Source organism: Heterocephalus glaber, unplaced genomic scaffold, assembly GCF_053883595.1.
Source record: "Heterocephalus glaber isolate CG9 unplaced genomic scaffold, H.glaber_assembly_v1.0 deba00001111, whole genome shotgun sequence".
In the NCBI taxonomy this organism is placed as follows: Eukaryota; Metazoa; Chordata; class Mammalia; order Rodentia; family Bathyergidae; genus Heterocephalus; species Heterocephalus glaber.
Window position 1 is genome coordinate 880,812 of NW_028258194.1, and position 22,331 is coordinate 903,142.

General features: G+C 46.2%; 1 protein-coding gene across 6 annotated transcripts in view; it reads left to right on the top strand.

The window, feature by feature from the left end:
* Positions 1-18,211, top strand: part of Nt5c3a (5'-nucleotidase, cytosolic IIIA) — a 54,042-nt gene extending 35,831 nt beyond the window's left edge. For all 6 annotated transcript variants that reach the window (XM_004872199.4, XM_004872195.3, XM_087210115.1 and 3 more), the window contains 8 exons: positions 6,186-6,284; positions 7,719-7,788; positions 11,502-11,548; positions 12,648-12,733; positions 14,157-14,246; positions 15,359-15,521; positions 16,768-16,968; positions 17,410-18,211. In XM_004872199.4, coding sequence (XP_004872256.1) covers positions 6,186-6,284; positions 7,719-7,788; positions 11,502-11,548; positions 12,648-12,733; positions 14,157-14,246; positions 15,359-15,521; positions 16,768-16,968; positions 17,410-17,511 — 858 coding nt within the window. In that variant the 3' untranslated portion in view covers positions 17,512-18,211. The remainder of the gene's footprint in view (positions 1-6,185; positions 6,285-7,718; positions 7,789-11,501; positions 11,549-12,647; positions 12,734-14,156; positions 14,247-15,358; positions 15,522-16,767; positions 16,969-17,409) is intronic.
* Positions 18,212-22,331: the final 4,120 nt, after the last annotated feature.

Sequence of the window (22,331 nt, forward strand, 5' to 3'; positions counted from 1 at the left end):
TCACAGATGATGAACATTTGTGGGGCTTATTTATTTTTCATAACATTGTATCATCAAATTGGAAAGTTTTCAGACAGTTCAAAATAACTTGCTCTTCTGACTTGAAGTGCTTTTGGGCTTGTTTAATGTCCTTTTATGTGCCACCAGAGCAGGCCTATGTCCGTCCAGGAGGAGTATGGAGAGTGAGACCAGGGAAAGCACGGGATGCAATCCAACATGCCCCTTCAGCGCACTCTGATGTCGAGATGCTCTTCCACATCCCCATGCTGCAGGCTCGGGTGCTGTTTCTTGGGCTGCAGGCTAGAGTATTTCAGTAAGTGCTGGTGCTGCAGGTTCTGAGAGGTACATCAGTGTAGGAGCATGTCTGTGCTGAGTGGAGGAGAGCAGTCTGCCCCTAATCATCCATCCTCCCTCCTCCCACCGCTGTTTCCCACCCCATTGCGCCTCTGTCCGAAGTCACCGTCCTTTACCCCCCCCCCCCCCCAGGCTTTGGGTCCTCACCCTTCTCTGTCTGGAGCCAGGAGTCATGTGTGTCCTGACAGACACCTTGATCTGAGCGCCTCCCAGCCATGGCTCTGCCTTGCCTGTGGTAATGTAGAATAAACCAGTCTTACAGTGGTTGGTCTGGCAGAAATCAGCCTTGCTGGGCATGGTGCACAAGCCTGTAATGCCAGCACTCGGAAGCCTGAGGCCAGGAGGATTGACAAGAGTTCAAGGCCAGCCTGGGCTACAAAGCCAGACTGTCTCAAAAAAAAAAGCCTGGAATTTTTTTTTTTTTGGTCCCGGGGCTCAAACTCAGGACTTCGCCCTTGCCAGGCAGCCATGGTGGCGCTGAGCTACATCCCCAGCCCGAGCCTGAAATTTTTAATAGCAAGTTATTCTGAGTTGCCTGAAAACTTCTTAATTTGATTATAATACAGTGCTAACAATTTCTGTGACTTGTGATAAAAAGACCAAGCCGTCTTACGGGAAAGCCATCAGGTAGTGTTGGGGAGGAGCAGGCGCTGGGCGACATTGGGGCTGGAGCTCCCGGCCTCCTTGGGCAGGGCGCACTGGTGTAGACCCTCGCGGGAAGCGGCAGTGTTGTGCTGGAAACGCGTCTGCTAACGCAGACCCTTTGGGTGTCCGCAGTTCGGGCTGAGGGAAGAGCAGGCTGCAGTCAGGAGACTCGCTTGCCTCGTGTGCCCTGGCTCAGGCCGCAGTACTGCAGGCGGTGGGCGGTAGATACCTAGATAACCTTCGGTAGTTCACAGGCCCCTGAGTCAGGGCCACCCACCTCGGGTGATCCTGTCCCCGAGCTGTGGGTCTACAGCACCAGGGTGTGGTCTGTCGGCCTCTCATTCCCGCAGAGATCTCACAGTGCACGCTGCTCTTCTGTGCACTCTTACCCTCTCCCGGGCTTCGGAACACTCCGTCTTCACTGCCTTTTCTAGTCTTAGCCCTGTGTAGGAGCAGTGTGGGGTCTGACAGAATTCCCTGGTCCCGTTTACTGCAAAGACAAGTCTAGAGGATTTTTATGTCCAGCACACATGACATATGTTAATATTGGCACTGTCAGCCCAAAATAAAAGGACATAAATCCATCAAGATCCTGCGATACAAGGAGTCGGGAACCCTGACTGCTGGCCACTCGGGCCTCCCCCGTGCTGTGTCCTGGGGAGGGGGCGTGGTGCTCCTCCGGTCCACTGCCTGTGTCAGTCCCGCTGCTCGAGGCGGGGCGGAAACAGCAGCTCTTACACCAGGCTGTGGAGCAGCTCAGAGTTACAGCCTAATTCCAGGCCAGCCAGTACTTTCTGGTAGTTGTCTGAACTTGAAATAAGTTGTAAAATTTATGGCAAGAGCAGTTAATAAATAATTTAGGGGCTGGGGATTTAGCTCAGTGGTTCTGCCACCTGTCTCAAAAGTGCGAGGAGCCGAGTTCGATCCCCAGTACCAAAAATAAATAAATAAATAATTTAGGATTAGGACAATACAAAGCAAAAATTTAAAAATAATCTTTACTTCACTTATCACACCTAAGGCACTCTGCACACAAAGGCATGTTCCATACATCCATGTCACACTGACAGCACATATGTTTGGTTTTCTGCCCTTTTTGTAGGACATACTTGACATCTCGCTGGTCTTGCTGTTTTGTCAGGAGGTTCTTATTATATTATACACTGTGCGGTTTACAAGAACATAAAATATCAACAAAATAAAGTATTCTTTTTTTTTTGTACCGGGGATCAAACTCGGGACTTTGCTCTTTCAAGGCAGGCGGTGGAACCACTGAGCTAAATCCCTGGGCCTTAAATTCTTAGTATGTATTGCACATTTAGAATAAACATCAACATTTTCACATCAGCTGTGTATTTGGTTACAAAACCTAGAAGATAACATCAGAAATAAATTTCTATATGAACTACAATGAAAACCCCAGTTGAACTCTACAACAGAAATAATCTCTGCTTCAACTGTCACACCCAAGGCAGTCTCCACACATGACAGCTGCATGTTCCATGCACACATCTGGCTCACACTGACAACACATGTGCTTATTTTCCTTTCCGGGTGGCAGGCCGTTCTTGGCACCTCTCTTGTCTTCCTGTTTTGTCAGGAGCTTCCTACGATATTGTACAACATGCACTTAGCAGGAAAATAAGATATCAGTAAAATGTCAACTATGTAATGAGCACTTAGAACAGACATCAGCATTTTCACATCAGCTGTTCACTTGCTTAAAAAACCTAAAAGATGACATCAGAAATAAAAACCTATGTGAACTACAATGTAAATACTTACACAAGTTAAACACAGAAATAATCTCGGCTTCAACTGTCACACCCAAGGCAGTCTCCACACATGACAGCTGCATGTTCCACACAAGTATTGCTTACACCGATAGTGCATATGTTTTGTTTTCCTGTCCTTTTTTGTAGGGCACAGATGTTTAGGATACAGTAAAACATAACCATTGGCCAACGCTCTGGGTTTCGAGTGACTTCATAGTTGCTGCGTAACTCATCAACAACATCTACTCTGCCTTCGGTTTTGTTGTAGACGGTTTCCATCTCAGGCTTCCATGATGTTGACGTTTCCCTAGGAATATTTCCATCATGGTGCAGTGTTGACTTCAGCAGTATCAGTTGGTTTTACTTTGCCATATGTGAGGTCAATGTTACATCTTTCTGAAATTCAAAGATTGTACTATACAATTCTCTGTTTTAAAACTGTATCGTTCCATTTGGAGTTTCTGCTTTGTTCCTGTGTGTGGTTCCTATGCTGGTCAACTTGTGCTCTGTTAGCAAATGTAGCATTGATTGGAAACTGGTAAACCAGTTGTCCGATGTCACATTCCGATTAGTCTGGAGATGGGAGCAACAAGTCTGTTCACAACATCATTTGGTTTATCAATATACGAATAAGGACCTGGTGGCTGAGTTCCAGGATAAATTTCTAAACTGAAAGCATGATAAGTCTTCGCATTCACAAGAGTATAAATTTTTATGCCATATTTTGAAGCAATTTTTTTTGCATATACTACCTGAAGCTACAGTGACCACGAAAGGCTGCAAGATGTTCATCAATGGTCTTGTATTCAGAAGGTGTGTAAAATTGTTTGACAATTACTCACAAATCTCTCAGGAGCAGGTAGCAGCCAGATTATCAGTTCTTTTTCTGTCTTAGAGGTAATTTTGTCATCAAGCCTCAGGCAGTTTTGTTTTGTTTTGGGTTTTTTTTGATACCAGGAATCGAACTCAGGACCTTGCTCTTGCGAGGCAGGCGCCAGAACCACTGAGCTAAATCCCCGGCCCAAGCCTCAGGCGGTTTTGAAGGAAACCAAATCTCCCCATTGTCTCTGTTCTACAAACCTCAGGCTCACACAGTGCATTGTTTCTGCTTTCCTTTGGGTACCTGAGAAAGCCCTAAGTATAGCAGACCTATGACTGCTTTCAGTTCAGCTAGTGAGGTGTCATCATAAATAGATTTCTGAGTACAGCCATTGGTGCCTACAGAACGGTATTTCACAACATCTTGTAGCATTTCAACTGTTACAGTTTCCAACGTTGAATGGTAGTGCTTGCATTCTGCCCAATAGGTTCAGCCGGGTCAAGATCCTAGTGGTGTATTCAGACATAGTTCTAACACTGGATCATTCCATTTGGTTGCGTGACCATTTGGACCATTTTAACCAGTCAAATATGCTCTCAACATTGCTGTTTTCTTCGTCATCTGAATCAAGGAGGTCTGCATTCCCTGTGTCTGTATCAGTTGATTCTTGCTCCATTTCACTGTGACAGGAACCTTGGCTCACATGGCCAACGTCAGAGTCATCATCATCTTCATCCTCCATGCATGAGTAAGCTGGTGACTCACTGTCAACCTTTAAAACTTGCAAATCTGGTATTCCGTGTGCCATTGTATGGAATTGGGCTACTTAAGCTCGTGTGGGCCGCAGGGTGTCTCCACTGCGGGCTGGCCTTGGCGGTGGTGACCAGCAGGGGCAGACAAAGCACAGGTGAGCGGGCTGTGAGGAGTGACAGCAGCAGTGGGGATGCACCCGGCCTCCCCAGCTCCAAGGTTTATTTTTTTCTTTTCTTTTCCCCTCAGTATTGGAGATTAAACTCAGGACCTTCCATTTGCTAGGCAGGCGCAGCACGACGGAACTACATCCCTGGCCCATCACATACTTTATTTTTATTTATTTATTTATTATTTTATTTTATTTTTTGGTACCAGAGATCGAACTCGGGTCCTTGCACTTTCAAGACAGGCAGCAGAACTACTGAGCTAAATCCCCAGCCCACATACTTTATTTTTTAAGTTACATTAATTAAAATTTTTAGGAGATCAGGGTTTTGCTATGCTGCCTAGGTTTCCTTTAAACTCTTGGTCCTAAGTGTATTTCCTGCCTCAGCCTTCCCAGGAGCTGGGACTACACATATAGCCCACCATGCCCAGCTACAAACTAACTGAATCTTAGCCCCGGCCCCTGCCAGTGCTGGAATGGAACCCAGGACCTTCACACTGAGCTACATCCCAGCCCATTTTTTATTTATTTTGAGGCAGTCTCAGTTGCTAAATTGCCCAGGCTGCGTTTGAAGTTTCCACCCTCCTGCCTCAGCCTGCAAGAGTTCTGGGATTACAGGTGTGTGCCGCCAAGGCCAACTGACTGAATTGTAAGCAAAAGGGTTCTTAGAATAACTCTTATCACAGAGTTCACATATTCTTTCTTCACTTCTAGGGTTCTGTTTTGTTTAATGGATTTTGTTAAATACTCTCTGTGTGTATGTGTGTGAGTTAGCATTGAACCCAGTGCCTTCATTCTGAGCTATGTCCCCAGGCCACTTTGTGAGACTGGGTCTCACTAAGTTCCCCAGTCTGGGCTTAAACTTAGGAATCCTGCCTCAGCCTTCCAGAGTGCAAGATTACAGATACATGCCACCATGCCCAGTTTAAATGCATTTTTATAAGTATATAGGTAATTGCCCCCCCCATATCCAAAATTGAACTCATGACCGTACGCTTGCCAGGCAGGTCTGGTGCCACTGAGCTACATCCCTGGCCTATATATGTAATTTTTTTTTTTTTTGGTACTGGGGATCGAACTTGGGTCCTTGTGCTTGCGAGTCAGGCAGCAGAACCACTGAACTACATCCCCGGCCCTATATGTAATATTTTTAAAAGCCAGGTGCAGGCCCAGGGATGTAGTTCACTGGCACCGCGCCTGCCTTGCAAGGGCAAGGTCTCAAGTTCTATCCCCAGTACCAAAAAAATAATAAAAGCCAGGTGCAAAAATATGTAATGAAAATGAAATAAAACAATATTTATGGAGCTAATAGGAAACGTGAAAATATTTACTAGTTGATCTTCAAATAGCAAAACTAGGCAAGTTTTATTTTCCATTTATTTTCCCTAATTTCAATGCCAAGAGTAAATTATTGGTCTGCTTAGAAAAAATATAATAAATGAACCACAATTGGTGTCCTGTTTTTCTTGCACTTCTGGGACTCCACCCAGAGCCTCACTAATCTGAAGTGAGCACCTTTGCCTTGGAGCTGTCCCTTTGTACCTCTGTCCACTAGATAGACATACCGGTGAGCGCTCACCACATTCATATGCTCAGGCAGGGGCGCTTCTGCTGGGTATCCAAGGAGCCTGGGGAAGGAGGAATTCAAAGTCATTTCTTTCTTGCCTTTTAGATGCCAGAATTCCAGAGAAGTTCGGTTCGCATCAAGAACCCCACAAGAGTAGAAGAAATTATCTGTGGTCTTATCAAAGGAGGAGCTGCCAAACTTCAGGTGACTAATTATCAAGAAGCAATCATTAGGAAGGTTTTATTCTCAATGGTCCAGCAGACCTCTCCTCTCCTATTGAGATAATCTGTGTAAAGCAAAGTTAAATAGGGTTTTGCCTGTAAAAAATGTAAAATCTAAAAATATATACATATACTTAGAGTTGGCTTAAAAAGCAGTATTGCTCTTTTTGGAAATGCAAACGCAAATTAGTAACTTTGAGATGAACTTAGACTTCTTTTTTTGTTGTTTTGTTTTGGGCACTGAAGGTTGACTCCAGGTCCTTGTGTGCGCTGAGGAAGCCCTCTACTACTGAGCCCCCAACTTTTCTTTATTATTTTATTAACTAATGTCATGCACAAGTGTTTAACCATTTTAAGAATAACAGTTAAAAGTGTATAATTTTAAGTCTTCCATATTTTAATTAAGTCATTGTTAAAATAACCTTATTAGGAGATACTTAAATTTTCTTTTTTTTGTGGTACCAGGGATCGAACTCAGGCCCTCGCTCCTATGCAGCAGGCGGCGAAACCACTGAGCTAAATCCCCGGCCCAAGTTTTCTAATTCTCTCTTTTAAAGAATATTTTAGGGCTGGGGATTTAGCTTAGTGGTTCCGGTGCCTGGCTCACAAGTGCAAGGTCCTGAGTTTGATCCCCAGTACCCAAAAAAAAAAAAAAAAATTTTAAATGTAAATTAAACTGATACTGTAAATACTGAATAGAAACAGATTAGTTCTGTTTTTACCTAGATGTGATGGTGCAGTCTGGGAGGCAGAGGCTGGGGGTCACAAGTCTGAGCCTAGCCTGGACAGTTTAGTGCCAAAGTGAGGCCTTGTCTCAAAATGGCTGGCCGGCTGGCTGGACAGACGGACGGATGGACGGATGGACAGGCAGGCAGGCAGGCAGGCAGGCAGGCTGGGCATGTACCTCATTGTGAAGGGCCTGGTTTGAATCTGCATTACTGCAAAAAATTACAGTATTTTTCTAAAAAAATAATACTTAACTCAGTCTCTCTTTTTTTTTTTTTAACTCAGTCTCTTAAGTTTTAACAGCTAGTAGACTATTTCTTTGTGTTCGTAGGTATTGTCCTTAGTGAGCAAGTTAAATCTAGCATGTAACTTGTCAGTAACTAAGAACTTCATGCATTTTATTTCTTCTAGTGCATTTTTGTACATTGAGTTGGCCAAAATTCTTGCAGTGTTTTATCTCTAGAGAGAAGAATAACCAAATCACCAACAATTGAAAATTCCTATACTGATGTACAGATTTATTTGGTGACAAAGCTGGGCAGTTAAGAGAGCACCTGTAGTCAGTCATTCCCCAGACTGGGTGGACAGCAGCAGAGAGCTCAGGGTGAAGATGGTGTCCTGCAGCAGGGTGCATGTGGGAGACGCCTGCAGGTGGTGGTGGTGGATAACGCCCTTCTCCCTTTTCTTACAGATAATAACAGACTTTGATATGACACTAAGCAGATTTTCCTACAAAGGGAAAAGATGCCCCACATGTCACAGTAAGTATGATACTCTTAAAAAAAAACTTGAATGATAAATATTTTAAGATCCATTTTGCCTGCATTATCTGTGAGATAATGGGGAGTTTAAAACTCCTTTTGAATATTAGAAGTGGGGAGAACCTGCTTTTTCTTAATATATTTTGAGGATTGTTTTCCTTATGTTATATAAATGGCTATTTTCATGTATAGTTTTGATAAAAAGGGCATAGAGACTTCAGAATATTTCACACTAAATGTAGTCTGCTCATTGTTCAAGAATTATTTAAATTAGTTTTCTATTTTTGGTTTTTTTGAGACAGGATCTCACTTTGTAGTCCAGGCTGGCCTTGAACTCACTGTTACAGCCCAGGTTGGCCTTGAACTTGTGGCAGTCCTCCTGTGTCAGGCTCCCGAATGCTGGGATTATAGATGTGTGCCACCATGTCCTGCTTTAAATTGGTTGCTTTTTTTTTTTTGGTAGTGAGGATCGAACCTCGGGTCCTTGTGCTTGCGCAGCAGGCAGCAAAACCACTGAGCTAAATCCCAAGCCCTGCTTTTTTTTTTTAATTGGTTTTAAACTTTGTGTTAATGTAGAAAAATAGCATTTGCCAAATACTCTTGGCAGAGAATTTAGCTCAGTGGTACAGCTCATGCGTAACATGCACAAGGCCCTATGTTCAGTCCCCAGGTCAAAAACACACAAGTGCACACATACACACACACACACTTTTCTAGGAGTTTTAGTTATAATTTATTAAAAAGTAAACTATTAAGGGGCCAGGGATTTAGCTCAGTTGTGCCGCTGCCTGCCTCACAAGTACAAGGCCCTGAGTTCAGTCCCCAGTACCAAAAAAAAAAAAGAAAAAGTAAGCTATTAAATAAATCACAAGTTAAATTGTGTTGCTAAATTTTCTCGTGGTACTAGGGAATCAAACCCAAGGGCAGTTTGCCACTAAGCTGCATCCCCATGGCTTTTTACTTTACTTTTCTTTTTTTTGGTATAATTTGTACTCTTACAATCTGCTAGAGTTGGAAATACAGCTCAGTGGTAGAGTGCTTGCCTACTGTGCTTCAGGCACTGGGTTTGATCTGTAACACCACACACAAAAAAACTAAAACTAAGAAACACGCATAGCACCCCCAAAACTGCTACTCCCTACCCCAGTAATTCCTCTTTGAAGAGTTACAAAAGCTTGGAAGCAACCTAAAATGCTTTGCACTGTAGCAGCAGTATAAATTCTGTCCTGCCCACAGGGCAGCGACTCTAACCATTATGAATGGGTGGTAGGGCCGGGGATGTAGCTCAGTGGTTTCACTGCCTGGCTTGAAAGCACAAGGACCCAAGTTTGATCCCTGGTACCAAAAAAAGAATGGATGATAGTTAGGGAATTTGTGTTTCATTTTGTTTATGGTTCTAGGAATCAATTCAGGGCCTTATGTGTGCTAGGCAAGAATCCCACCACTGAGCCCAGCCCGTAGAGGGTTTTTAATTCACGAAAAACATGAACCACAATGTGAAATAAAAAAGAATTCAAAATTATAGATTGGGTTTGATTCCCTTTCTAATTGATAATATATAATATTTTAAGACCAGAAGGAAATCCACCTAAAATATTAATAATTTATTTTTGAACAGTAAAATTATGATTTTTTTTCTCTTTTATAATAGACTGATTTCTGTATTTTCACATTGTTTATTGTCTTATTAAGAGAAAGTATAGCCGGGGATTTAGCTCAGTGGTTCCGCCGCCTGCCTCACAAGCACAAGGTCCCGAGTTTGATCCCTGGTACCAAAAAAAAAAATCATGGTCACTCTTTCACCCATGTAGGATGAACACCAGTGACTGACATTCTAAACAGGTATCAGTCACCTGGGTGGGGGGCCCAGGTCTTAACCCAGCCTCTCCAGGAAATATCCCTGACCCCCACCCCTACTGAAAATCCTTGTACGCCTCCTAGTGACTCGCTCCCCCATTTGACCCCCATTTAATCAATATCACCTGGGTGACTGTACTTGTAATCCTATCGGTTGGTCATGGTTTTGTCCCCTCATGCCCACCTTGTAAATTTCCATGGGTCTTTAGTTTTGTCCCACTTTGTACCCGCCTCACCACATGGCTTTGCTGTATAAAACATCTTTGAACCGTGGGGCTCATGGGCAACCCACTTTCCAGTCCCCCTTCTGTCTCTCTTAGGCAGAAGCTTTCTTTCTCTCAGTAGATTTTTCCTACTCTTAAAAAAAAAAAAAAGGTATAGAGTGGCGTACACCTTTACTCACAGCACTCTGGGAGGCTGAGTCAGGAAAATCCCGAGTTTGAGCCCAGCCTAGGCAACTGAGTGACTTAGTTTGACCATATCTCAAAATGAAAAATAATTTTACAAATTTTAAAGAGTTGGTAATGTCGCTCTATGTGAAGGTACTGGGTTCAATCCTCAGTAATTCATTTTTTAAAAAGAAGAAAGAAGAAAAGGTATAGAACCAGGCATGATGACACATGGCTGCAATCTCAGCACTCAGGAGGCTGAGCCCGGAGGATCATCATGAGTTCAAGCCCAGCCTGAGCAACTTAGCTGACTCAGTGCGACCCTGTCTTCTAATACAAAGAAAAACCCTGGTGTGGTGGCACATGCATATAATCCCAGCACTCAGGAGGCTGAGCCTGGAGGATCATCATGAGTTCAAGGCCAGCCTGGACTACAGAGCAGGCCCTGTCTCAAAATAATAAAAACAACAGTTAAGTAAAAACAGAATTAAAAGGACTGGGGAATGTAGCTCAGTGCAGAGGCCCTGGATTCAATCGCTAATACGACCACCCCCATAGTATTTTTCACTTTTATTAAAGGCAGAAAAAGAAACAGGCTTTGCAGAGCGAGTTTGGGCCAAGTGAAAATAAGAAAAAAAGTCTACTCTGGAGCGTGCGGGTGGGCCTCTGTGAGAGCGCAGTAGCACCAAACGCCAGGCCCAGCCGTCCCTTCCGCCCACGCCAGGCTGGGGTCGGCTCTCGGCTGTACCCCCAGACCTGCTGAGTTCTCTTGGGAAGTTTTGCACAGCCGTGTGTCCCGGGGCTGCGTAGTGAGCCCGCCAGCCTCCTCCTCGGCCAGCTTTGCCCATGCCCTCGTCTCCTGCCTTAGGACCTTCCTTGCTTTCATTTAGTTAAAAAGGTGAGCCGGGGACTGTTTGAAGACCCTCAGCAGTCAGGGCCAGTGGCGCCTGTGAGGGTCGCAAGGCTCTGATGGGAGCTGTTCCCTTCCACAGCAGTGGTGCAGGACTTGTGACATTGAGACCAAAAGTTTTGGAGGTTTTTAAACTGTTTTTGGTTTTGTTTTGTTTTTGCTTTTTTGTTTTTTTTTGAGACAGGGCTCGCTATGTAGTACAGACTGGCCTTGAACTCACTGCACACCCCAGACTGCTCTCCAGCTTGCAGAGACCCTCCTGCCTCAGCCTCCTGAGTGCTGGGATCACGGGCATGTGCCACCACACCCGGCTTGAGATTAGGAGTGTTAATAACTGTGCTGCTTGACTTGGCGTTTAAAGTGAAAAGTATACAGGCCAGGGATTTAGCTCAGTGGTGCCGCCACCTGCCTTGCAAGCGCAAGTCCTGAGTTCGATCCCCAGTACCAAAAATAAATAAATAAATAAATAAATAAAATGAAAAGTATTCAGTTATTCCTGGCAGTGGTGGCATTGATGAGAGTATTTTCTTTTAATGCCTGTTTTGCTTTCTCACTAGATGTCATTGATAATTGTAAGCTGGTTACAGATGAATGTCGAAAAAAGGTAAGCCTCACCAGGAATGCAGAGTTAGTCTGTTGCCTGAAAATCACATCAGGTTTGTTCACACAAACAAAAAGTGTTTTATTTTGTTTTGTTTTGTGGTACTGGGGATTGAGCCCAGGTCTTCATGTGTCTAGGCAGGTGCCCTACCACTGAGCCACACCTTCAGTCCTGTTTTATTTTGAGACAGGGTCTCAGTGAGCTGCTCAGATTGGCTAAGCTTATTCTACTCCTGCTTCAGCCTCCCAAATAGCTGGCATGCGTTGCTATCCATCTTCCCCAGATTTTTGAGAAAAATTAACAGTGACTTTCAAACCAACTGTCTTAGTTACTTTCTTGTTGCTGGACAAAATGCCCAACACTGCAAGTTAAAGGAGGAGAGGTTTATTTTGGCTTGTGGTGTATAGGGTTTTGGTCTGTAGTGGGGCTGGTCCAAGGTGGGGCAGAGGAGGCCTGCTCATGGCATGGCATGGCGGGGAAGCGGAAGCGAAGCCAAGCGAGCATCAGGGAGGAGTGATGCGCACACACACCCTCCCCGCCCAGCTCCCCACCCGCCTCGGCCCACCAGGCTGCCCTCCCAACGCCGCACCCAGCTGTGAACCCGTGTGGCTCACTGTGAGCGCGTGAGGCTTTAGAGGCATGTCTAGACAGAAACCATGACACCAGCAAACCTTAGATTTTTTAAACTTGTGAGTAATTACCAAGATGTTGTAGTGTATTCAACTAACTGAAAAATTAGAACAAAAGTGCTTTGGTTTTACAGTTTTTGTTTCCTTAAATTGACCAGGAAATTGCTTTAGTACTTTGCATGAGTGTCTATTCTGAGTGTTGAACCTAATCGGATCTGCACTGTGAATCAGTTTTAACACTGCTCATGTGAGAACTGAAGCTTTATAGTGACCATCTGATGAGTAGTTAGGTAGATTTCATAGGAATATGTCATTGTATGCAAACTAACCCCAAAACGTTCTCTTCAGGGGTCCATCAGCCCAGTTTATTCTCCACCTGTGGAAAACAGCTATTTACACTGTTCTGCTTTCTATAAAACAAAGCAGAGTGGTCACAAGACTAACCTGCATAATGCAGTCCTGTTTCTCTCTAGTTACTGCAGCTGAAGGAGCAGTATTACGCTATCGAGGTGGACCCTGTGCTTACTGTGGAGGAGAAGTACCCTCACATGGTAGAATGGTAAGTGTGAGGGCTGAAAACCCCATATAGCTGTTACAGTTCAAACGGACCAGCCAGGCATGCTAGCACATGCCTGTGATCCCAGCACCTGGGAGGCTGAGGCAGGAGGATCTCTGTGAGCTCACGAGCAGCCTGGGGTGCATAGTGAGGTCCTGTCTCAGAACCAAACACAAACCTTGCCTTCGTAAGTGTGTGGATAAGATGTGGCTTACTGTGCCAGAGACAAAAAAAAATAAGGTTCTAATTGACTGACTCAGTCTGGCCCCACTGCTGACACAGCTGCGGGTGAATAGAGTGTGGGTGTGGGCTCAGGGCGTGCCGCCACAGCACCTCACCTGGGGGCCACTTCCAGGAGCACGGAATGATGTCAGGCAAAGGCTGTAGCCTGGGGAGAGCACTTGCCTGGCACGCTCTAGGTCCTGTTTGGGTTTTTTTTGGTACCGGGGATCGAACTCGGGTCCTTGCGCTTGCGAAGCAGGCGGTGCTGAAACCACTGAGCTAAATCCCCAGCCCTCTAGGTCCTGTTTGTACAAAAAAGGTGCCTAATTTGAGAAGAAGCAACTGATGCTTTAAAATCTGAGACCAAAAGTATTTGTCTCACTGTCCTGTTACCTAACAGGATACAGTTCATCTGTGTTTATGATACTAAATTTGAAAAGGGACTTTCTGTACCCAGAAGCAGAACTGGAGCAGAACTGGAGCCGGGCGTGGTGGCACACACCTGTGATCCCAGCATTGCAGAGTTTTAGGCAGGGGAATTGCTACAAGTTCAAGGGTAGCCTGAACTATGTAGGGAGACCCTGTCTCAAAAGAACCCTCCCAAAAAAGCAGATTTGATAGGAGTAAAATGGTTTCTACATAATGAAAGAAAGGACTGTCTAGGAGTTAGAGTTGTCTGGCAATGGAGTAAGCTGCCCTTGGAGAATGAGCTCACTGACTGACAGGAAGCTGACAGACTGAGAGGAAGGTCGACTGGGAGTGTGGAGCCGTGGATTAGACTCTGCGTAAGAGTCACGTCCTAGGGGCCCTCAGGTAGAGTGCTGTAATTGTAGGAGTTCTCACACGAGCACAAAGCAGGCTGCTCTACACAGAACTGGCCATGCCAAGTGATGCTCGCTAGGCATCACCATCATACTTTCCATGAAGATTTCAGCTGCAATTTAGTGACACCCTATCTCAAAATCAAAAGGGCTAAGGATGCTGCTCAGTGCAAAGACCCTGGGTTTAATCCTCAGTACTGCCAAAAAAATAAAAAGCACATCACATTTTGAGACACATTTGGGATATACATTAATTAGTGATTAATTTAAGCCTCAAAGATTTAAATCTAAATGCGAGGAACACAAGTCATTTTCTCTACTAGATGCTTTGTAATAAAGATAATTGTCTTAATTCATTTTTCCTTCTTTGGTCAAAACTGCAGGTATACAAAGTCACACGGTTTGCTTGTTGAGCAAGGTATACCAAAAGCTAAACTCAAGGAAATTGTGGCAGAATCTGATGTTATGCTCAAGTAAGTTTCTTGAGGATTTTTTATTACTGTCAACAGAATTGAACTATTGTTAAAAATGCACTCAACTGTATGTTTTTACGAAAAAGAGCTATAACATTCCATTATGTATGTGCTACCTGTTATAAAAGGGATACTGGTGAAATATGACATGTTAGATTCAGTGTAGATGACAAGGCCCTTAGAATTAAGTGCTAATTTGTATTTCCTTTCTCTAAATTGAAAAATTCCAGACAAACTTACAGATTTATGCAATCAAGACCATTTTGAAATTCTTTAGTAAAATACTTTCAAAAGAACTATTAAGGGGGCTGGGGATTTAGCTCAGTGGTTCCACTGCTTGCCTCGAAAGTGCAAGGTCCTGAGTTCGATCCCCAGTACCAAAAAAATAAAAAAGAACTAACTATGAAAGGAAAGGAATGTTTACAAATCAAATTGCAAAGAATATAAATTTATATATTTATAAATTTATATGAGTACTGAATTCTCAGACTTCCTTGAAAACTTTCTGGGAAAGGTACCTAATTAAAATATTTATAATGCATGAATTATAATGTATCAGAAGCTTTATTTTCAATACTGTTTACCACATCATAAAATTATGAACTTGTTAGGCAAATGCAATGGTGCTAATCTTACAGTACATGTTCCACCATTAAGCTACACACTAGCCACCCCTGATGTTGGATGCTGCTATATTTTATGGTAATTACTTCTAAGAAGGGAAGTATAAAGTTGTCACAAAGAGTGAACTAATGAGTATTCTGTTCACATACAGTGACAGCCTGGTTTAACCTTTAGTTAAAGGAGGGAAAGAAGATTTTAAAATCTTGGGAAGGGGAGTAGCTGCCAGAAGCGAAAGAGTACATTGAGGTCCTGCTGCTGTGCTCTCCTGTAGTAGACAGCAGACAGCTGCACTCAGGAGGGGTCTCCAGCTCAGCAGAAGAGGGCTGATCGCTTGCTTTGAAAAACTTGTTCTGGTAGCTGGTAACTGCCCTCCTGGGGAGCATTTTGAAATGAGGATGTGCATGAGCCATAGGGTTAGGTAGAAATATTTTGCTATTCAGCTTCTAAACCTTGCCATTTAGCCATTAGTTTGCCTCTCTATCTTGCAGGGAAGGGTACGAGAATTTCTTTGATAAGCTCCAACAGCACAGTATCCCTGTGTTTATATTTTCGGCGGGTATCGGTGATGTTCTAGAGGAAGTTATTCGTCAAGCTGGAGTCTATCATCCAAATGTTAAAGTTGTGTCCAATTTCATGGATTTTGATGAAAATGTAAGAATATCAAGTCATTCCTCAATTCTTTTTTGTTTTTTGTTTTTTATCGTAGTGCAGGGATTGAATCCCAGGCCTTCCGGCCTTTTTTAGTTTCTGGGATAGTGTCTTACTGTTGCCCAGGCTAACTCTGAACTTGCGATCCTGCTGCCTCAGTCTCCCGAGTATCTGGAATTGCAGGCACGTGCCACCACTCGGCTCTCACTTACTTCTAAAATCTGAAAATATCTTCATCGTGTAAATTTGTTTATTTATTGTTTGCCATATATTCATTAAAGTAGGCCAAGGTGATGGGCCTGTCCTCATCATCTCTCGTGTTACTACATCCGTAGTATTTTAAAGTAACATGCCCTTCTTAAACTTTGGTACACAAGTTGTAGACTAATATTAAAATTTGGGGCCGGGGATTTAGCTCAGTGGTTCTGGCGCCTGCCTCACAAACACAAGGTCCCGAGTTCGATCTCTGGTACCAAAAAAAAACATTGTAAAACTTCTCTTAATGTCATTTAATGCAGCAGTTGTGAAGATCCAACATTCATAGGTGGAAAACCGGCTTTCTATGAACAGTTCTCCTAGTTATGACAGCATGTTAGCATGGGGTGGGGATTTAGCTCTGAAGTCCTAGCACCTGGGAGGCTGGGGCAGGAGGATGGAGAGTTCAAGGCCGCCCGGAGCTAGAGACCATGTCTCCACAACAAGAAGGTGATATATTGTAAAATTCATAAAATGAAACACTCTGGTGAAGAACAAAATGAAAAATAAAAGCTGTATTCTCAGTTCATTGTGTACTTCCATTTAAAGTGGTCACTAGAAAGTAAGTTACTTCTGGAGCCCTTCCTGCCTACTATGAATGTGATCGATTTAAGTGCTTTGTAAATTTTTTTGGGGGGAGACAGGGTCTCGCTGTGTAATACAGGCTGTTCTTGATCTCACTATGTACCTCAGGCTGGCCTTGAACTCATGATGATCCTCCTGCTTCAGCCTCCCAAGTGCTGGGACTACAGGCATGTGTCACCACACCCAGCTGTAAATTTCTTATGATAAAATAATAGTGGCAAGGGCCGGGGATTTAGCTCAGTGGTTTCACCACCTGCTGTGCAAGCGCAAGGACCCAAGTTCGATCCCCGGTACCAAAAAAAAAACCAAAACAAATAGTAGTGGCACCCAGTAAGAACTGTAGAATATGAAAGTGTAACAAATAGTGCTTGTAAGACCTCTTATTTTAGAACATTTCTATTTTTCACAGGGGATGCTCAAAGGATTTAAGGGAGAACTAATTCATGTATTCAACAAACACGACGGTGCCCTGAAGAACACAGACTATTTCAGCCAGCTAAAAGACAACAGCAACATAATTCTGCTGGGAGACTCCCAAGGGGACTTGCGAATGGCAGATGGGGTGGCCAATGTTGAGCACATTCTGAAAATTGGCTATCTAAATGATAGGGTAAGTATATAGAACTAAATTTCCTTTTAAGAAAAAATGAGGCAGAAACTTTCTAGGCAGTGGTTCCAGCAGGCACGAGTCCTTCACCCTGTACTGGCCAATGATTCGAGGCACTGAGCGGCCCAGGTGTGTGCAGCACACGGGGCTGGAGGCAGACCTTGTGCAGGTGGTGCTGGCTGCCACTCCCTGAGCCTGGGGCCCTGCCAGTCCTGGCACAGGACAGGATCGCCCTGGGCTGGAGAGAGTGCTTGGGAGGAGAGCGCCCTGTGGGTACGGGGGTTCCTGTCCTGGCCGGAATGCGCTCCTTTCAGGAGTTTGAGGACACTGACTGGACTCCACTTTTCCCAGCAGACCTAATAGAACAGTGGCCTGGGATTAATACTGAAATCGCCCGCTCCTTCTCCCTGCATGTTCATTTTCTTTCTGTTCTTCGTTCATTAGGTAGACGAGCTATTGGAAAAGTACATGGACGCTTACGATATTGTCTTAGTAAAAGACGAGTCACTGGAGGTGGCCAACTCCATTCTGCAGAAGGTTCTGTAGCAGGTGTGTGTGGAAGGGCCTGGCTCCTGGGCCGCTCGGCTCCTTCCTGGCGAAGACTTATTTATGTGGTTCTTGGCGTTGACGTCTCCTGCACGCAGTGAAGTGTTGTCCGACGCAGAGCAGCCATCAACTGGAAACCCCTCTCCCACCATTCAGTACACTCCTCGTCATGTTTTTTTTTTTTTTTGTACCGGGGATCGAACTCGGGTCCTTGCGCCTGCAAGCCAGGCGGCAGAACCACTGAGCTAAATCCCCAGCCCTCGTCATGTTTTTTAATCACTTAAAAAAAGAAGCTTTACAGCCAGAATTAGAAGTTAACTTTCGGGCCAGGGATTTAGCTCAGTGTTTCTGCCACCTGCCTTGCAACCACAAGGACCCGAGTTCGATCCCTGGTACCAAAAAAAAAAAAAGAAGTTAACTTCCTACTTTTCCAAGGTGAATTTTGTAGTTATCATGCATTTTTTGAGGTTTTTTTTACAACAGGAACATTTGTAGAAGTTTAAAGTGTTTTATGAAATGGTGAAATAATGTGCATGATTTTAAGGATTGCCGCATTTGTAATTTGGGTGGATTATGCCAGTGTTCTCACCATCTCCCAAACTGTATGACACGTGGTGATTCCGCCTGGGAAAATCAAGACTGGGCGTCCACACCCGCGATGTCAGAGCACTGATAATAAACATGAGATGAACCTTTTAAAGTCTGCTGTCAGCACGTACTTAGGCTGGGCATGGCACACGCCTGTAATCGTAGCGCTCGGGAGGCTGAGGCAGGAGGCTTGAGAGCGCCAGGCCAGGCTGGGGTGCACAGGGCGACTCTGTCTCAACACCCCACCCCCACAAAAAGACTGCAGCAAATATTGACTGGGTACCTGCAGTGTTTGTTCCTCCCCCCAACCCCGTGTGGATTCTAACGTTCTTGTCGTAGTGGCTGTGTAGATTACACTCTGTAAATCTGCCCTCTACACACCAAGGCCTGTGGAAATCTTTTCCCCAGTTGGAAACGGGAGGGAGAGAGTGCTGTGCCCCAGAGTCCCGCAAAGGAGCTGTAGCGGGTCTCCCGGGGCCGCGGGGCCGTGCACAGGAGAGCGGCCCCCAGACTCCCACCGGGGAGACACCTGTGCCTGCCCGACCCCGCTCACCCCAGCTCAGACTCTGCAGACCCGCAGCTCCTCAGCAGCTGGAGCAGAAGGCCCAGGAGGGGCAGGGCTCCTGCTGTGGGCGGGGCCTCTGGCCCAGGGGTGTGGCAAAGGTGAGGCCACGCACTATGGATGCCTGTGCTTAGCTCTGCCGGCTCTGCCGCTCCTTCCTCTTCCAATACATGAGACAAAATACTCCAGAGGGTGCACGCCACACTAATAGCATTCAGTGGCGGCAGAAGGATCGCCAGGAACTTGAGGCCAGCTTAAGACTACATAGTTAGGGCCAGCCTGAACCTCGTGAGACCTTGTCTCAAAAAAGCACAAGCCAAAGATAGAATGGCTTTGAGCTGTGATCACCAAGTACACTGGCACTTTGATCCAGCTCTGAAAGCCCGCTGTGTCTTCAGCTGCGCCGTTGCGGCTGCCTTGATGTCCTGAATTGACTCAAAGCGATGCTGTTTCGTGGTCATTTGACTTTGGGGAAAAGCAGGAAATTGCAGAGTGTCAGATCCGGTGGGTAAGGTGGACGAGGACACGCCGCCGAGTTTTTACCAGCCTGCCTTGCTGTTGGAGGGCACTCAGCAGCAGCATTCACATTTTTGATGCTATCTTGTAAAGACTCAGGAAAGACTTCCAGAACTGCTTCAGAAAGTGGCCAGAGCCATGGTGTAAGTATTTGAACCAAAGCGGAAAATTGAGGGAGTTTTGTGGTCTTTTACTGTGATAAATTTAAAAATTTTAAACACTCACCATATATTTTGATCACCCCTATATTTCCAAAATCAGACTCAAAACTAAACTCAAAACTGAACTCAAAACTGAATTGGCAGGACCAAGAGTCTACAAGTTTGAGACCAGCCAGGGAGCAGAGATAGATACCCCAACGCAAGACAAAAAACAAACGGGCAGAGCTGTGGCTCAGTGTTAGAGCACAGGCTTAGCACGAGCAAGGCCCCGGGTCCGAGCCCAGTATCACGTGCACACTGTACCAATGCAGAACACAGCGTGGCGCGAAGTATCAGCCAGGCTGATCTCTGTCAGCACCGGTTAGTCACGGCTCTTTGCCGGGGGGACGCACTGCGCAGTGCTGCGGGCCCTCAGGGCTCAGCCCCTAGTGGAGCGCCGCCTCCTGTGACTAGCCTGCGACCCTGTCACTGCCGCTGGGCGCTGGGCGTGAGAAGTGTGAGTGCAGGTGTCGGTTCACTGCAGCCACCGAGAAAAGGGCGGGGGAGTCCCACGGGTTTGGGTGGTCACCCACCGGTGTAGCGGGTGCCCCAGGATGAGCTGGGATTGAGTCTTCGGGATGGGCCAGGCAGCACCGAAGCCAGGACAGAGCATCGTGTGGGTTGCCCGGTGCGCCCGTCTGTGAGGTCTGCACATGCTCTCCAACTGTCTGCAGAACAGCGACTGTCACTGTAGTTACTCCCACAAGGCTGAGCTGCAGCCCGCTGGCGTCGCGGTCAGTGTGACAGATCGGTTAAGCCCCAGTGCACTGCTATTGTACAGCAGCTACCACGTTTGCCAAAGCGCCCAGCATTAGCTAGTGGTTCGCTTTTACAGTTAGTGCTGGGGATTGAACCCCCGGCCTCGTCCGTGTGAGCTAAGTGCTCCAGAACTGGGCTGCATCCCCAGTCCTTTTCTGGTTTTTGAGACAGGGCCTCACTGTAGGCTGGCCTCAGACTCGTGGTCCTCCTGCTTTAGCCTCCTGAGGGCTGGGGTTACAGGACTGTGCCATCACACCTGCCTGGCTGTAAATTTTGCTTTTTGAGGTAAAGCAGTTTTGAGTGCTACAACAATTTTTTTTTTTTGGTACCGGGGATCAAACTTGGGTCCTTGCGTTTGCGCAGCAGGTGGCGAAACCACTGAGTGAAATTCCTCGCCCTCAACAATTTCAATTTTTTAAAAATTTGGGGAGAACACTATCATCGGTGATCCCAGCTCATTCCAGAGCGGTTTCATAAGAAGTTTGCGTACCGTGGTGAACCTCATGGACACCAAGATGGAGAGAACTGAGGTCTCTTAGCCAGCCTGCAAGGCAGAGGGTTCTCCCTTCGGCACACTTTAAGGAGAAGCAGCAAAGATGAACGTGATCTGGAATGACTAATCCTGCAACTTCTCCATGGTTACCCTGCAACTCAACCATCGTGCCACCTTTCACGGTCACCCTGGAGTTTCAGCACAAGTTTAGCAGATCAAAAGTGCTCAAGGTGTGAGGGACACAAGCTTTGAAAGTGACATCTGCCCAGCGCTGCGCGTGTTGCCACACCTGTGACTGCAGCTACCTGGGAGCCCGAGGCAGGAAGATGGAGTATTGGAGGCCAGCGGGGATTACACAGCAAGACCTTGTTGCAAAAAACCCCAACCAACCAAACGCAACAGTCGCACTTGGAGCCAGGCTTCTGCCTCAGCCTTGCTGCCCTCATCTGGACCGTGGAGTAGATAGGCAGCACGGAATGAGGAGCTCTCACTGGCTCTGGAGAAGAGAGCAGTAACAGAGGATGCACTTCCTGCCCTCGTGTAGCCTCTGTCCCGAGTGGAAGAGATGGGAGAAAAGAAGAGGAGATAACATGACTGTGCCAGGAAGGAAAGACCAGCGATAGTGGACATCGGTCCCTAAGCAGAAACCTGCAGGGTAGGGAGCAAGGGCGAGTGCGTGGCGGACAAGCACTCTGGGGAGGCCGCGTGCGGTGAGCAGGGCCTCGGGGTCACAGCCCACTGGGTGCTCTGGCCTCCCTCGGGCACCATGACCACTACCTGTGGGGGACCGACCAGCACGCCTACTGGGGGCCACACAACCACCAAGCTAGCAACTGTGGGGAGGCCTGGGAGCAGCTGCTGCCATGCAGCATTCGCAGGCTGGGAGAGGAGCAGTGGGTCTCGCTGGAGAGGCAGGAATGTGGCATCCAGACACCCAGAGCACGCAATGCCCGGAGAACTACAAGAGACGACATCAAACAGACTGGAGCACAAGGGAGAAACTGCAGCACAAACTACAAATTTGGTGTTGTCTGCTGTGTCTTAGTCAGCTTCCCATTACTCCAGCGAACACCCGAGACACCAAGTTGCACAGGGAGAGACTTCATTTTGGCTCTTCGTAGAGGGCCTGGTCCGCCTTCTGGCCAGGAAGACACAAGGTTGGGCACTTGTGACAGCAAGCCACTCACCTCCTGGCCAGTGAGTGGAAGAGAACCAGGCCTGCCTCAGGGCGCGTCCCATGCCAGTGCCAGTGACTCGGGCCCTGTAGGCCCTGCCTCTTGCAGCATTCCCACTCCCTCCCAGCAGTCCAGCCTAGCAATAATGAGGGCCATGCAGAATTGAGCCTTAATGACCCAAGTGACATCGGCAGCTGGCCACAAATAACCAAGATCAGTCTGCTGTTAAAAGCCTCCAGGTTCCTAAGAGAACCAAGGAAACGGGATGCGAAAGAAGCATTTTGTTCCTGGAAACCTCAGATATGTAGTTGTGCATGAGGCAGAGAGCCCCACTCAGCTGCATGGTCCTGCATTCAGGCCAACTAATGGTGTCTTTTTAAGTAAAATATTTTGAAAAATGCCAATTGCTGAATAACCAGAGATCCAAACCCACTGATGTTAACAGAACAGTGCACGCTGCTTGCATCTGCAGCTGGCCCAGCACATGGCATCACGCGGATGCCAGCACTGCCCATCCTATGCTCGGC